The 14927-nt window shown below is 48.0% G+C and overlaps 1 protein-coding gene across 1 annotated transcript; it reads left to right on the forward strand.

The window, feature by feature from the left end:
* Nucleotides 1–607: 607 nt before the first annotated feature.
* On the forward strand, nt 608–14602 carry Slc2a3 (solute carrier family 2 member 3). The gene is made up of 10 exons (XM_050164112.1): nt 608–770; nt 2961–3053; nt 3434–3594; nt 6461–6701; nt 6990–7152; nt 7810–7997; nt 9455–9559; nt 10199–10300; nt 11098–11301; nt 12295–14602. Exons 1-10 carry the CDS (start codon nt 756–758, stop codon nt 12499–12501), a joined length of 1479 nt encoding a protein of 492 aa, XP_050020069.1. The 5' UTR covers nt 608–755; the 3' UTR covers nt 12502–14602.
* Nucleotides 14603–14927: the final 325 nt, after the last annotated feature.

The raw sequence follows: 14927 nt of genomic DNA on the forward strand, positions 1-14927 counted from the left end.
CCCGAGGCGGGTAGTGTATACTGTGCTAAGGAAATGGGGCTGTGTTCCTCGGTTGATCTCTTTCCTGCAGCCTTGGTCAGTCTCCAAGACATCCATGCTGACTTCACAACTGGACAGATTCTTCCCAGTTTTCCCGGGGGCAGGCTCTCCTTTCCCTTGCACACCCAGACTAGAATGAAACCGCCCCTGCCAGTCGCAGAGGGTCTCTGATTCTCTGCTTCCCTCCTTGGATGACTTTCAGCTGAGAGCTTTCCTCTCTCCAGACTGATTCCATTCCCAGCGCCTTCAAATTTGCCCGCCCTCCAAACTTTTTGGTATTTTGTTCTGTGAAACAAAAAGGTTGTCGGCCCTTGAAAAGGGGAAGGAATTTGGATGGGCTTAAAAAAAAAAAAAACCCACAGGGAGGACGTGGTTAAAAGCCAGAGGAGGGTGGGGGGAATTGATTGCTTGCGAAGGCGAGGGGGTTGGGGGAGGAGCTGTGAAAATCAGATAATAGAGGTCACCAATTTCTCGGGTCAGAGGTTAAAGGCTGGGGGTGGAGGTGGGGGCGGGGGGGGGGCGCGAGCATAAAAGGCTCCACCCCTTGCAGAGATTATAAATAGGTAGGCTGGGCCATCTCGCTGTGATGGTCCTGAAGCCCTCTGAGTGCCGCTGAGCGTCGAGAGAGAACTTGCTGCCGAGGACACTGGCTGGGAACGGTGCCTCTGGAACCTACCTATAGATCGTCCTTAAGGCTTGAGAAGTAGATTAGGACCATGGGGACAGCGAAGGTAAGAAATGGTTATTTTTGCTCGTTTGTTTGGGGTCCTCGCAAAGGCAGGTCTTGGTGCCGATGGCCATGCTCCGGTTTCTCCTAAGTCACCGAGCCATCTAGAGGGAGGCCTTTTCGTTATCAGCCCCAGCATTCTCTGCTAGTGTTCTCGTTACCGTTCTGTGCATCTCATACCTGATGAGGATCCTTCCGGGTACCTTCCTATCGTGTGAAAATCACCAGAGAAGTCGTTTGCTTCCCGGCTGTGTTAAATGTAGCTGCGATGATAGCGAAGGGGTAGGGGCTTGGCCGTGGCGATGAGGAGTGGGTCTCGGAGCTCCCCGGGAGGTTTGGGAAAGCATTAGACCTTGGGAGGACCTGGGGTCGGCTTAGCCTTGCTCAGCATCCAGCCATCTCCCCAGTACTGTGTAGAGAGAAGTCCAGTTGCCCCTACTGTGGTTATCAGTGTAGGGTGTATCTGTTACTGTGGATGAAGGAAGTAGTATTTGTCAGGGAAAGACCTTTTCACGAAGATAATTTATTTGGAAATAAAGTAAATTAGGTGGCCGTGGGAAAAAAAGCGGGATAGAAGAGGGGACGGGAAAAGAGGCTTTTACTACAGGACTTTACGGAAAACCTGGGAGGGTCAGCACTTACCACGGAGGCTCGGCGGCTGCCGGAAGGTCAACTCGCTGGTATAAGCTCCCAGTCTGCCGCTTTAAGGTATGACCTTAGAGAAGAGAAACTTAAAGGACAGTTAAGGTGGCTGTGGTGGGCAAAGAGTTGCCGCAGCCCACTCGAGTGATGCCCAGTAAGGTGCCTGATTCCACTCTGCTAAAAATGGCTCCTAATGTGTTCAAAATGAGCCAGCCCAGCTGGGTGGGGAAAAAATAGTACCATATTTAGCGAACAGGAAGACTCTCAAGAGGGCCCCAGGATGTTGCTGGTAGCTTACACAGGCTAGAGATAAGTAAGAGCAGCCTGGCCCTAGGTGCCCATCAAAGGAGGAATGACTAAAAAAAAAAAAAACATAATGGTGACACACTGTGGTGTATCAGTCAGGGGTTAAGAAAAATGAAGCCAGCTGGCGGGTAGTGATACACTCAGGAGGCAGAAACCAGTGAATCTCGAGTTTGCGGCCAGCCTGGTCTAGTCTACAGCATGAGTTCCAGGACAACCAGGGCGACACAGAGAATAAACCTGCCACAAAAGGGAAAAAAGAAAGAAAAATGAAGTCATGTCTGTATGGAGCCGAGATGGATGGATGTGAAATAGGCCAGGTACAGAAGGAACCTGTATGGTTTTTCATACAGGTTTTCCATGTGGTTTGTAGAATTTAGAACCACAACTACAATCCCACACTTGAGAGACTGAAGCAGGGGGACTGAGGAGTTGAATTTGATATTAGCTTGGAAACATGTCTCAAATATCGCAAGGGGGTGTGGGGACGTGAGCCGAGCCGAAGTGGAGTATTGGGGTGTGGAGAGGAGAGCACTCTTAGTTTGTTGGGGGGGGGGCAAGCTGTTGCTACCTGCTACACTGGCCTCTGCAGAACGGTCAGTTCTTGGGGATCTTAAAGCTGCCTTCTGCTCTACCTTCTGTACTGTGGGGAGTTTGGGGTTTGTTACCTTAAGTCAAGGTCTCACTGTAGCCTAGGCTGACCATGAACTCGTGGCTATCCTGCCTTGGTGGCCTCCCCAATTGCTGGTATTATGGATTTGAGCCACTGGCATTTTCTGCCCTCACAGTTCCTGAGTGCAGCCCCACGCTTGCCTCTCTGGTGCATGTTTGCTTGTTTGTTGAATCTTTTCTTTTGAGACAGCCAATGCTTCACTATGTATGTAGTCCAGGCTGCCTTTGAAATCATGATCCTATGGCCTTGGAATTACAGGTGTGCACTACCAAGGTCCGGCTAATTGCAATGGTTTCTTCCCTCTCTTCCCCGCCCCCCCCCCATACCCTCCTCCTCCTCTCTTTTTGAGACAGGGTCTCACTGGGTTGCCCTGGCTGGCCTGGTACTTGCTATGAGGACTAGCCCAAAAGACTCAAATTCCTCTAACGGTCTCCCCAAATGCGCCTGAAATCCTAGCATTCTGAAACCTGAGGCAGGAGGATTGCCTCAAGACAGCCATTAGCCAGACATGCTGGGAAAGGGGAAGAATATCATTCATCCACATCTGTAAGAATTCTCACCTTGTCTTCCTAACAGGTGACCCCGTCTCTGGTGTTCGCCGTTACTGTCGCCACAATTGGCTCTTTCCAGTTTGGCTACAACACCGGAGTCATCAATGCTCCTGAGACGGTGAGTGTCAAGTGTTCTTTAGGATTGTGAGTTTAAGATGCCTGGCTGAGATGGGGGAGGGCAAACACCGTGGAAGAAGCCTGAGCCATGCTGCTTGCTTCTCGAGCTCTAGCCGCTTGCCCTCTCACCGAGTCGTGATCCACCCGTTTCCTATATTATTCCTTGGGGATTGCTAAAACCGTGGGAAGGCTGTGACTGGGTGGGTGCACTGTTGGACACTTGTGCTGCCACCTACTGGGTGTTTAGGGCACTGCTCCAGAATTGTCTTGCAAAGCCTGTGCCTTCCATCCTCTGAGGGAGGAAGTCGCCGCTGGGGATTTGTCTCCTATTCTCATCCAGATGTAACGGGCTGCCCTCCCACTGTGCATTTTATCATGCAGATCATAAAGGACTTTCTCAACTACACTTTGGAAGAGAGGTCAGAAGACCCACCAAGTGAGGTGCTGCTGACAACCCTCTGGTCCCTGTGTGTGGCCATCTTCTCCGTTGGCGGCATGATTGGCTCTTTTTCTGTTGGACTCTTTGTCAACCGCTTTGGCAGGTACTGATCGGACACTGGGCAAGAATTAGGCCTGTACTGTTTAGACTGAAGATAAGCGGAGAGCCTTGGAGCAGGGAGATGATATGACAGGCGTGCTAATTCATGCTCCAGGAAGCTCCACCCCCTGGCCTGGACTACGGCTGCCCTTGGAGGGCCACTGCCTGTGAAGCTCCAGCTGGTCTGTCTGGAGATCTGCTATGTGAGCACTTGGCCTCTCAAGTTCTGCTCTAATAGGGTCAGCTATGGTGTTTACTTGAACCCCTTTAAGGTTAGAGGTTACTTTTTCCCCTTGAGGCAGGGTCACTGACTATGTAGACCAGGCTGGCTTCAAACTCAAGGTCCAGCCACCTCCTTCTGCTTCCTGGGTGCCATAACACCCAGCCAAAAGTTAATTTTCATTACTGAATGGTTTTGGAGTATCTTGGAAGTCTTGATATTTTATAAAATTAGTATTTTTCTAATCCTTGACGTGTGGAAATGGCTAAATAATTGATCCCCCCACACACACAAGAGAAAATTGAATAAAATAATAAAATATCTTAAGAGGATTATACTTTAAGAGTTGAGTACAGGGGCAGGAGAGATGGCTCAGTGGTTAAGAGCACTGCCTGCTCTTCCAAAGGTCCTGAGTTAATTCCCGGCAACCACATGGTGGCTCACAACCATCTGTTAAAGAGGTCTGGTGCCCTCTTCTGGCCTGCAGATATGCACACAGAATATTGTATACATAATAAACAAATTTTTAAAAAAGAGTTGAGTACAAAAGAATCCATTAATAAACTAGATACACAGGCCCAGCACTCATGAAGCTTAGGTGGGACCATGGGTTGAGGCCAGCCCAGGAGCTGGTCTCATGGTCAACATGAGTTGACCTCTGACCTCCACAAAGCACATATTCCCTATGACACACATTTTTTTAAAAGTATTTATTTTTATGCATACAATATTCTGTCCGCATGTCTGCACACCAGAAGAGGACACCAGACCTCATTACAGATGGTTGTGAGCCACCATGTGGTTGCTGGGAATTGAACTCAGGACCTTTGGAAGAGCAGGCAGTGCTCTTAACCTCTGAGCCATCTCTCCAGCCCCTGACACACATCTTGTCACACACACACACACACACACAAATTTTGTCTTTAGATTTAAATTTTAGCTATTCTAGATATGCAAATTGAATTTAAGATAATTAGCAAAGCCATCTGTTGTTGGATGATGTTTAGTTGTGGTTTTTTGGGATTTTTTTTGAGGGGGGACAGGGTTTCTCTGTGTGTATAGCCTTGGCTGTCCTGGAACTTGATGGCCTCAAACTCAAAGAGATCACCTGCCTCTGCCTGCCAAGTGCTGGGATTGAATGGGATTGAAGGTATGCACCACCACCTAGTGTTTTTTTTTTTTTTTTCAATTTTTTTTTTTTTGTTGTTATTGTTGCTTGTCTTGTTTGTTTTTTCGAGACAGGGTTTCTCTGTAACTTTGGAGCCTGTCCTGGAACTTGCCCCAGCCTCCCTAGTGCTGGCATCAGTGTACCACCACCGCCCAGCTCATTTTGGTTTTTAATGGGGTCTCCTGATTAATAACCACTGTGGTTTTCTTCCATTATCCCAAGAACTGCATCAAGAGAGGAGGAGAATAATCTTCTTTTAAACTCTTACTGGTATTTGTGCACCTTGGCTGCGCATTTCGGGTCCTCTAAGGGAGCTTTTAAGACTCCCAGGGCTGTGTCACACTTGGGCCAGTTAAGTGGCCTCTGGAGACGGGGACCGTGTGTTAGCATTCTTCCCAGCTCCCTTTGCCATTCACTTGTCTATTTGGGTCATGGATCCCAGGCTCGCTGAGCACTGCAGTACTAGAAGGGCCGAAGCAGGTTAGGCTCCATTTATCTAGGGCTGCATAGTGAGACCCTGTCTCAAAGCCAGAGTCCCGGGCCTCTCAGCTGTAGGGGCCTTCCAGTGTTAATCTTTTATATCTTGTAGCTATCTCAGCGGCTTGGCCACCACTTAACACCTAAAGCTTTGGTGGCGCACGCCTTTAAGCCTTTAATCCCAGCACTTGGGAGACAGAGGCAGGCAGATCTCTATGAGTTCGAAACCAGCCTGGTCTACAAGAGCTAGTTCCAGGACAGGCTCCAAAGCCACAGAGAAACCCTGTCTCGAAAACCCACACACATAAAGGTTTAGTTTATTCCCTATCACTGATCAGTACTAGTTAGTCTAGCCCTTAACTACTTGATGCAGAGAGCTGAGACTAGCTACATTCTGAGAGTATTCTTTTCAGTGGAATGAAAGAACATTGTCCTACATATCCTACCACCATTGCACTATCAATTCTATGATGAATGTAATAAAAAGGGACCAGCCTGGTGGCTCAGCCTTTGCCAAGAAGCCTGATGGCCTGAGTTCAGTCCTTGGCATCCACATACAGGTGGAAAGAGAATCGATTCCTTCCATAATGTGTGCTGTGGCATACTGGCACACACACACAGTAATAAGATTTATTTATCTACTACACATACAGTGTTCTGTCTGCATGTGTGCCTGCCTGCCAGAAGAGGGCGCCAGATCTCATTACAGGTGGTTCTGAGCCTCCTTGTGTATGCTGGGAGTTGAACTCAGGCTCTCTGGAAGAGCAGTCAATGTTCTTAACCTCTGAGCCATCTCTCCAACCCCTAAACTTTATTCTTAAAAAAAGGAAAGAAAGGAACCATGGGGTGTAGCTCAGTGGTTCTCTCAAATATACAAGCCCACAGCAACAAATGCAAAGAGATTTATTTGTGCCTGCAGAGGCTACAGAGGAGCAAGGCCATGGGGAGAGGACACTGGAGCCGCTTTGCTGACTAATTATACTTTGTCTTTGGTCCACCGCACAGGCGCAATTCGATGCTTCTAGTCAACCTACTTGCCATCGCTGGTGGCTGCCTCATGGGCTTTGCCAAGATAGCCGAGTCAGTGGAGATGCTGATCCTGGGCCGCCTGGTTACCGGCATCTTCTGTGGACTGTGCACAGGCTTTGTGCCTATGTACATTGGAGAGGTGTCTCCCACCGCCCTGCGGGGTGCCTTTGGCACCCTAAACCAGCTGGGCATTGTTATCGGGATCCTGGTGGCTCAGGTACCTTGCAGCTTTCCATGTTTAGTGCGTGTTGACTCTGCTCTGGGAATGATGTGGGTGAGGCCCTCAGGGCCTGGCATGTATTCAGTTATGTTTTTATATGTATGTGTTTCAAATGCCATTACTATAGTTCATACAGCTAAAGATGCTGGCAGGGCTCAGAAAGGGAAAGAAACTATTTTTTTCTATGTATGGTTAAAAAAAAATGGATGATTTTTTTTTTTAATAGTGAATCTGTGGCCTGGGAAGTATGGTTGGGGTTCAGTATTCTCTTTGTCTGGTTTCTAGATCTTTGGTTTGGACTTCATCCTGGGCTCTGAAGAGCTGTGGCCTGGGCTGCTGGGCTTAACCATCATTCCCGCTATCATACAAAGCGCAGCCCTTCCATTTTGCCCCGAAAGCCCGAGATTCTTGCTCATTAACAAGAAGGAGGAAGACCATGCAAAGGAGAGTAAGTACTTTGACATCACCTCGGGAATTTGGCTTTGTGAGTGCTTCAGGGCGAGGGCATTGGATAGTTTGTTTGTCTGATAATTATTTATTTTTTATTTTTTGGGTTTTTTGAGACAGGGTTTCTCTGTAGATTTGGAACCTGTCCTGAAACTCCCTTTGTACACCAGGCTGGCCTCGAACTCACAGAGATCCGCCTGCCTCTGCCTCCCAAGTGCTGGGATTACAGGCGTGCGCCACCACCACCCTGCTGTCTGATAATTATTTATTTTTATGTGCACTGGTGTTTTTCCTGTGTAAGGGTATCCAGTCCTCTGGAATTGGAGTTACAGTTGTGAGCTGCAGTGTGTGTGCTAGGAATTAAACCCAGGTCCAGTGCTTTAACTGCTGAGCTACCTCTCCAGCCCTGCACTGGATGTTTTTGTCACCTTCCTTTCCTGCTTCTCCATGTGCACAGAAAGCTTTCTGATGACTGTCAGAGCCCAAGAACGAAGTGGGAAGACAAGCAAAGGTGGAGGCTGTAGGTGCATCCATCTGTGTGTTTCCTTGCCTGCTGAGTGACAGGAAACAAGGGGTGGTGGGGACACAGCCTATTTATTTATTTATTTATTTATTTATTTATTTATTTATTTATTTATTTATTGCCTCTTTCTCCCAGTCCTTCAGCGCTTGTGGGGCACCCAGGATGTGGCCCAGGAGATTCAGGAGATGAAAGATGAGAGTGTCCGGATGGCCCAGGAGAAGCGGGTCACCGTGCTGGAGCTCTTCAGGGCGCCCAACTACCGCCAGCCGCTCCTTATCTCCGTCATTCTCCAACTGTCTCAGCAGCTCTCTGGGATCAATGCCGTGAGTGTCCGCCATGACGTCAAAGGGGCCCAGCAATAGTTCCTGAAATGCCCTGATCTTGTTGGCAGGTTGGCATATGTCTGTAGAATGTAGTTACTCCAAAAGTTGGAACAGGACGGTCATTAATGCCCCCGAGTTTGAGGTCAGCCACTTCACACCAGTCCTGAAACATTACACATGATCGAGCGCACAGTCCTCGAGATGCCCCCCATTGTTCCCCCCTTGAGGAAATTGATTATTGCACTAGGATGGCTCCCCGTTCCCTCAATGAGCAGATTTTATCTGGGTATACTCTAACCCCAACTGCAGGGTGGGACTTCCTGAGTCTACCTTGCCAAGAGTGTTTTTTTTTTTTTTTTTTTTTTAAGATTTTATTTATTACATATACAATACAGTGTTCTGCCGCCATGTATGCCTGCATGCCAGAAGAGGGCACCAGATCTCATTTTAGATGGTTGTGAGCCACCATGTGGTTGCTGGGAATTGAACTCAGGACCCCTGGAAGAACAGTCAGTGTCCTTAACCTCTGAACTATCTCTCCAGCCCCCCCAAGAGTGTTTTGAAAGTAGCCTGGACTTGATTGTTAACGAGTAAAGCTAGCTGGGCGGTGTTAGCATGTACCCACCACCAGCACTCTGGAGGCAGAGGCAGGCAGATCTCTTGAGTTCAAGGTCAGCCTGATCTACAGAGTGAGTTAGTTCCAGGACAGCCAGGGCTACATAGAAAGGCCTTGTCTCAAAAAGGAAAAACAACAGAAAAGGGAATCCAGTCTACAGTAGGCATAGAAATTACTCCACCAACCTATTTTTGGGCAAGCAACGTATCCCTCGTTTTGTTTCTCGCCTTACAGAGTTAGGGATTAAATTTAGGACCTGTCGTCTAAGTGTTCTTTGCTGAGCTGTGTCGCCAGCCTTCAGGTTTTGTTGCTGTTATTTTATAGTTTTTTTCTTTTATATTTTTTTCTTTTGTTGCTGCTTTTCGAGACTTAATCTCACTGTATCGGTCTGGCTAGAACTCACAGGTTCTCCTGCCTCAGCTTCTTGAGTGCAGGCTGGGATTAAAGGTGTGTGCCCTCATGCCCTGCTTAATAACAGAAATGATGTGGAGGCAAAGGAGAGTGTGGTGGCACACACCACATCTAAATGTTATCCCTAGAGGGGACTGGGAATTGAGACAAACGAGGAACTAGGACTTACATCTTTAACATTTAGCGAAGTAGACATAAACTGGGTGGGCATGGTGGCTCGTTCCTGTGACCCCAGCACTGGAGAGGCAGAGGCTACAGAGGAAGGCGTCGTACACCCCACTCCCCACCAAAAAAAAAAGAAAAGAAAAGAAAGTAGTGGAACTAGACATTAGGAGAAAACAGTAGCTGGCCTGGATAACTGGGAGAGAGAGGTGCAGGACCCCAGTATTCCTGGGGTGCAATCCATGATGCAGTCTTTGTCTTCTTCTAGGTGTTCTATTACTCAACAGGAATCTTCAAGGATGCAGGTGTCCAGGAGCCCATCTATGCTACAATTGGAGCGGGCGTGGTTAATACTATCTTCACTGTAGTGTCTGTAAGTTGGGGTGGGAGGGACTGGGAAGAGAGGGATGGGGGGGCTGTGGGTGGTATATAAAATGAATAAAGATTTAAAATAACAAAGAAGAATGGGTGACAAGGATGGGTGAAACAAGAATCCTTCCTGCTAGGGGCTGGAGAGATGGCTCAGCGGTTAAGAGCATTGCCTGCTCTTCCAAATGTCCTGAGTTCAATTCCCAGCAACCACATGGTGGCTCACAACCATCTGTAATGAGGTCTGGTGCCCTCTTCTGACCTGCAGACATACACACAGACAGAACATTGTATACATAATAAATAAATAAATAAATAAATAAATAATCCTTCCTGCTAACATTCCAACATAGAGACTGCCTACCTTTCAGTGTCCTGCATTTAGTTAAATCACTCTTTTTTTTTTCTTTTTTCTTTTTTTTTGGTTTTTCGAGACAGGGTTTCTCTGTGGTTTTGGAGCCTGTCCTGGAACTAGCTCTTGTAGACCAGGCTGGTCCACTCTTTGTTTTTTAATTGCCCTGAGAAAAAAAATTCCCAGCATATATTGGAATGGATGAGAAAGGAGAGGTGTGGGAAGAATTAGGTACTGGAAATATGGGGTGAGGCACAGCGTGTGTCAAGTTGCAAATGCCTTGTCTTCCAGGTGTTCCTGGTTGAGCGGGCTGGGAGGCGAACCCTGCACATGATCGGCCTGGGAGGCATGGCTATCTGCTCCATCCTCATGACTACTTCCATGTTACTCAAGGTGAGTGCTCTTTGAATGGTGTTACAGAAGCTTTAATTGACTCTCTGTGGCAGCAGCCGAGGTCCTGGCCTTCCAGGTCATCAGTAGAGTCAAGTTGGAATTTTATTAAAGATGCATCTTCAGAGATTGGGAAACGAGTGTCTCTGTCCTTGTGTGCATGTGATAGGGCTTTTAGGGCGCATTTGTCTAATGTTTAGGAGAGGTCTTTTATAGCCAATGATGGCCATGAATTCCTAATCCTCCAATTACTTTCCATCACGTGGGTCTAGGGTCCTGGAGTCAGGTCCTCAGGCTTGGTGGCAAGCACCTGTGCCCACAGATCCATCTCACAGGCCCTGTCTGCTTTAATTCCTAACAGTCAGCTTGAAGGCCAGACATTGGCAGTAGTGCACACCTGTAAACCCAGTGTTGGCAAAGGCAGGAGGTCCTCCACAAGGTGTGGTGGTGCCTGCCGAGAATCCAGGCCTAGAGGCAGGTGGGTCTCTAAATTCAAGGCCAGCGTGGTCTGCAGATCAAGTTCCAGGACAGCCAGGGCTACCTAGAGAAACAGTATTTAGAAAAAAAAAACAAAAAGTAAAAATAAAAAAAATTGCAAAAGTCATCTTGTAGTTCCATTTTTACAGCTATTGAACTGATCTTGGTACAAAATGAGATGGAGCAGCTTGTATTCAGCGGCAGTAGGGTTTCGGACTCCCAAGCAGAGTGACTGTCAGCTTTATACAACAGATCCCAAAATGGGACCTACGCCGTGCTGTCTTTTTTTTAACCAGACTTTGCTGTGTTTCCTTCTCTTGCAGGATGAGTATGAAGCCATGAGCTTTGTCTGTATTGTGGCTATCCTGGTCTATGTGGCCTTCTTTGAAATTGGACCGGGCCCCATTCCCTGGTTTATTGTGGCTGAACTCTTTAGCCAGGGCCCCCGCCCAGCTGCCGTGGCTGTGGCTGGCTGTTCTAACTGGACCTCCAACTTCTTGGTTGGGATGCTCTTCCCGTCGGCTGCAGTAAGTAAATTTAAAATCAAACATTATCACAAACCAGCCTACCTAAGCCAACACACTTAGGATGCACCTTAGTAGTAGACGCTCTGGGGCAGATTGCATGTCAAGAGCTTTAAACCAGACTTTCCACAAGGAAACTGGAGAGGCAAGGGACGAGCCAGGCCTGGTTGGTACTGGCAATCCCAGCACTTGAAAGGCTGTGGCTGGCCTGGATATCACTCTGTAGACCAGGCTGGCCTTGAACTCTGAGATCTGCTCATTTCTGCCTCCTGAGCGCTGGGATTTAAGGCTTGTGTTGGGCCTGGAGAGATGGCTCACTGGCTGCTCTTCCAGAGGATCCAGGCTCTGTTATTCCCAGCACCCATAAGGTAGCTCATAACTGCCTATAAAGCCTGGCACACAGTGGTTCATAGACATACATACGGGCAAAACACCCATATACATAAGATAATAATTAGAAAAAAATAAAGTGTGCCACCACGTCTGGCCCTTCTGAAGATTTTGATCTTAGACATTTGACTGTAAGTTTTAAAATCCAGGTTTCTAGAAATACCCGTGGGAATAGAAAATGCTTTATGTAATAAATCAGAAGCAAAACAAAATCCTCCTCAGAAGGTGTTTGGAAGCATCTAGTTTGAGTGAGTGACTATAAAAAAGAAGGATACAGGGCTGGAGAGATATGGCTCAGAGGTTAAGAGAGAGCACTGACTGTTCTTTCAGAGGTCCTGAGTTCAATACCCAGCAGCCACATGGTGGCTCACAGCCATCCTTAATGAGAGCTGGTTCCCTGTTCTGGCCTGTAAGCATACATGCAGGCAGAACACTGTGTATGCAATAAATGTTTTTAAAAATAATACAAAGAATTACAGCGAAACAGTGCCATATTAAGGGAAGCAATCTTGCCGATTCATTCAATATGGAAGTGCTGTAGTTGAAGGCCGGCTAGAAATGAGCCAGTCAGCTGCCAATGACCAACCTTCCTCCCCTGTCTCCTAGGCCGCCTTGGGAGCCTATGTTTTCATCATCTTCGCTGTTTTCCTCGCTATCTTCTTAGTCTTCACCTTCTTCAAAGTCCCTGAGACCAAAGGCAGGACTTTCGAGGACATTACCCGGGCCTTCGAGGGGCAGGCACAGGCTGGGAAAACCTCTGGTATAGAGATGAACAGCGTGCAGCCCGGCAAGGAGAGCCCTGCCAATGCCTGAGGCGGACCTCCTGCACCTCCCTCCAGTGCAGCAAACAACCTCCCCGAAAGCCGGGAGACCTCATCAGGATTAACCAGGACTGCTTCTGAACGCTGCTATGTGATCCTTTCTCAGCCCACACACTCACGAACACTCAGCTGCACCCACGGCTGGGGTTAGTCGGATCATCAATGGCTTTGTTAACTGTTACATTTCTTGGATATTTCTCTTGTAATCTGGAGAGATCGAGTGAACCTACCTTCGTGTCAGGAAGGAGTGGCTGCAGCTCCCCTTAGGTTTTAGGATCCCCTCACCTAGGGAGTAGGAATGGGGTGCAGCCTTGCCTCCCCCAACCTCAGCTTGCAGGGAAACAAAGATTTTCACTCCCAGTGTTGGGGGCCATGGGGATTTAAGCCCTCCTCACTTGACACAGCTCCACACAGCTAAGTAACTTGAGTTTTATTTATTTTATCTTCAGGTTTTATTGCATAAATATTTATTTTTTTAATGTAATTTTACCAAATAATGAAAGAGTAAGAAAATTAGGTTGGAGGGAGGTGTTTAAAGAGAGGTACTAGAGGAACGAAGGTTTGGTGCTGGAGGGTGAAGGCGCAACCTGAATGGAGGGCAGACATTACTAGTGGGCGCGCGAGCTGCCTCCGTCCTAGACAAAGTCTCTTCGAGGTTCTCTCAGAAGAGTGAGTGCCTGTAGGAAAAGGCTCACAGCTTCCTGTGAGCCTTTTAAGATTAGAGTTTTTATGTTGTGTTACTTGAAATCTCTGCTTCTTACAAAGGTGGGCTTTGTAGTTAGTGGTGTTGGTGGCCTTTGATTTTGCATGGAGTCCAGAGAAGGGAGGAGGGCTTGCAGGATGCTTCTCCTTCACCTGGGCCAGACACTTCCCTCCTGTCCTGATGAACTCACGGTTTCTTTTCCTGCGGTCACCCCCACCACCCAGCTGGTGAGCGAGCCATACAAATGAGAGAAACGTCATACAGTAGTTCTTGATAGGCATTTCTTAGTTCAGTGTTGTTTCTTAAGAGATTTTGATGTGTTGATTTTTGTTTTATTTTTGGTTTAAAGGGATTCATAGCAAATTTGAACTTTGTTACCTCAGCTCTGGGAGAGGGTTTTTCCTGAATGATTATTTTTGAGTACCGTGTTGCTCTGTGGTCATGGCATGCTTGTCTATGCCTGGTACACTCTCAGGCTCCCACGTCACCGTGTCCCTGTGATAACTGTGCTAAGTGCCCGAGGGGCCCTGACTCTGCTGGACACTGGAGGAGCAGTGGGATTGTGCAGTGTGGCCCACGCTTGAGGAGATGAATGTGTGTGCACCGTCACTTTGCTCTGGCTGGGAGGTACCTGTTTCCCGTTCCTGTCATTTTCTTTTTGCTAGACTCTATTCAAGCTCATCCCTGTGTACGTGAGCTGCGGGGCCTCTGCCAGGCGGAGTTCACACCAGGATTAGATTGCACTCCTCTGGCTCCCTGTTCTTGTTGGAGAGGGCTGCTTCCTTGAGGTTGGGGGTGGCAGGCTCAGCCTCCCTTCAGCTGGGAGGGGTGATGGGACTAGGGAAAGTGTGATGTCGGGACTCCTGAGGACCCAGTTGTGTGGAGAGGGAGACTTTCTTTAAAGGAGCTAGGAAACATGCACTGTAGTGTGTTGGGAAGAATGTCAAGATTCCCTCCTGCTGTGGGTCAGAGATCCCCCTCCACAGCCATCCCCTGGATCTCTACAGGGCTCACAAATGGAGACGGCCCTGATAGTCCTCCCCCCTTTTCCATCAGTCACTGGACCCCTCTGTCCCTCTTGGTGCTCACACATTCCAGACCCTTTAGGAAGCCCATGCATATAGCAGTATTTTCAGTACTCAGTTTCAGTACCTGTTCATGACTCCCTGTGGTCATTGAGACTTGGGATTAAAAACTCACAAAGCTACGAAGAGGGCCCTTGCTGGGGAAAGATGGCTCCTCAGCCTTTCCTCTTCTGCTCCTCCGTGAGTTGGCAGTAACACTGGGTGGAATGTTTCCATTTGACAATGGCCAGCTTGTAAATATTTCCATATATACTTTCTATTCATGTTACTGTAGTTTTTGTTTTGAAATAAAGATTCTGAATGTATGCCATGTCCACAAGCTTATTTTTTTCCCATGTGTTCATTTTTCCTGGGCTTCAAGCAATCTCTTGAGTCCTGGCTGTGGGGCTGGGAACATAGTGGGGAGAGTGTCCTGTGTGCACAGCCTCCTAGATTCATCCACCGCTGCACACAGCAGGTGCGGCAGTATGGACTTGTGATACCTGCTCTCCTGAGGCAGAGCTGGGGTGAACCCTCCAGACACAGATCACAGGGAAGGATAGCACTGCTTCCTATACACCGGTTACTAAAGAGGTCATTCTGTGTTGTTCTTGCCTCTCCCCAACTTTGCTCACAGTGTTTCTTTTCCTG

The sequence above is a fragment of the Alexandromys fortis genome, unplaced genomic scaffold (assembly GCF_014885135.2).
Source record: "Alexandromys fortis isolate MF-2015 unplaced genomic scaffold, M_Fortis_MF-2015_v1.1 scaffold_150, whole genome shotgun sequence".
In the NCBI taxonomy this organism is placed as follows: domain Eukaryota; kingdom Metazoa; phylum Chordata; class Mammalia; order Rodentia; family Cricetidae; genus Alexandromys; species Alexandromys fortis.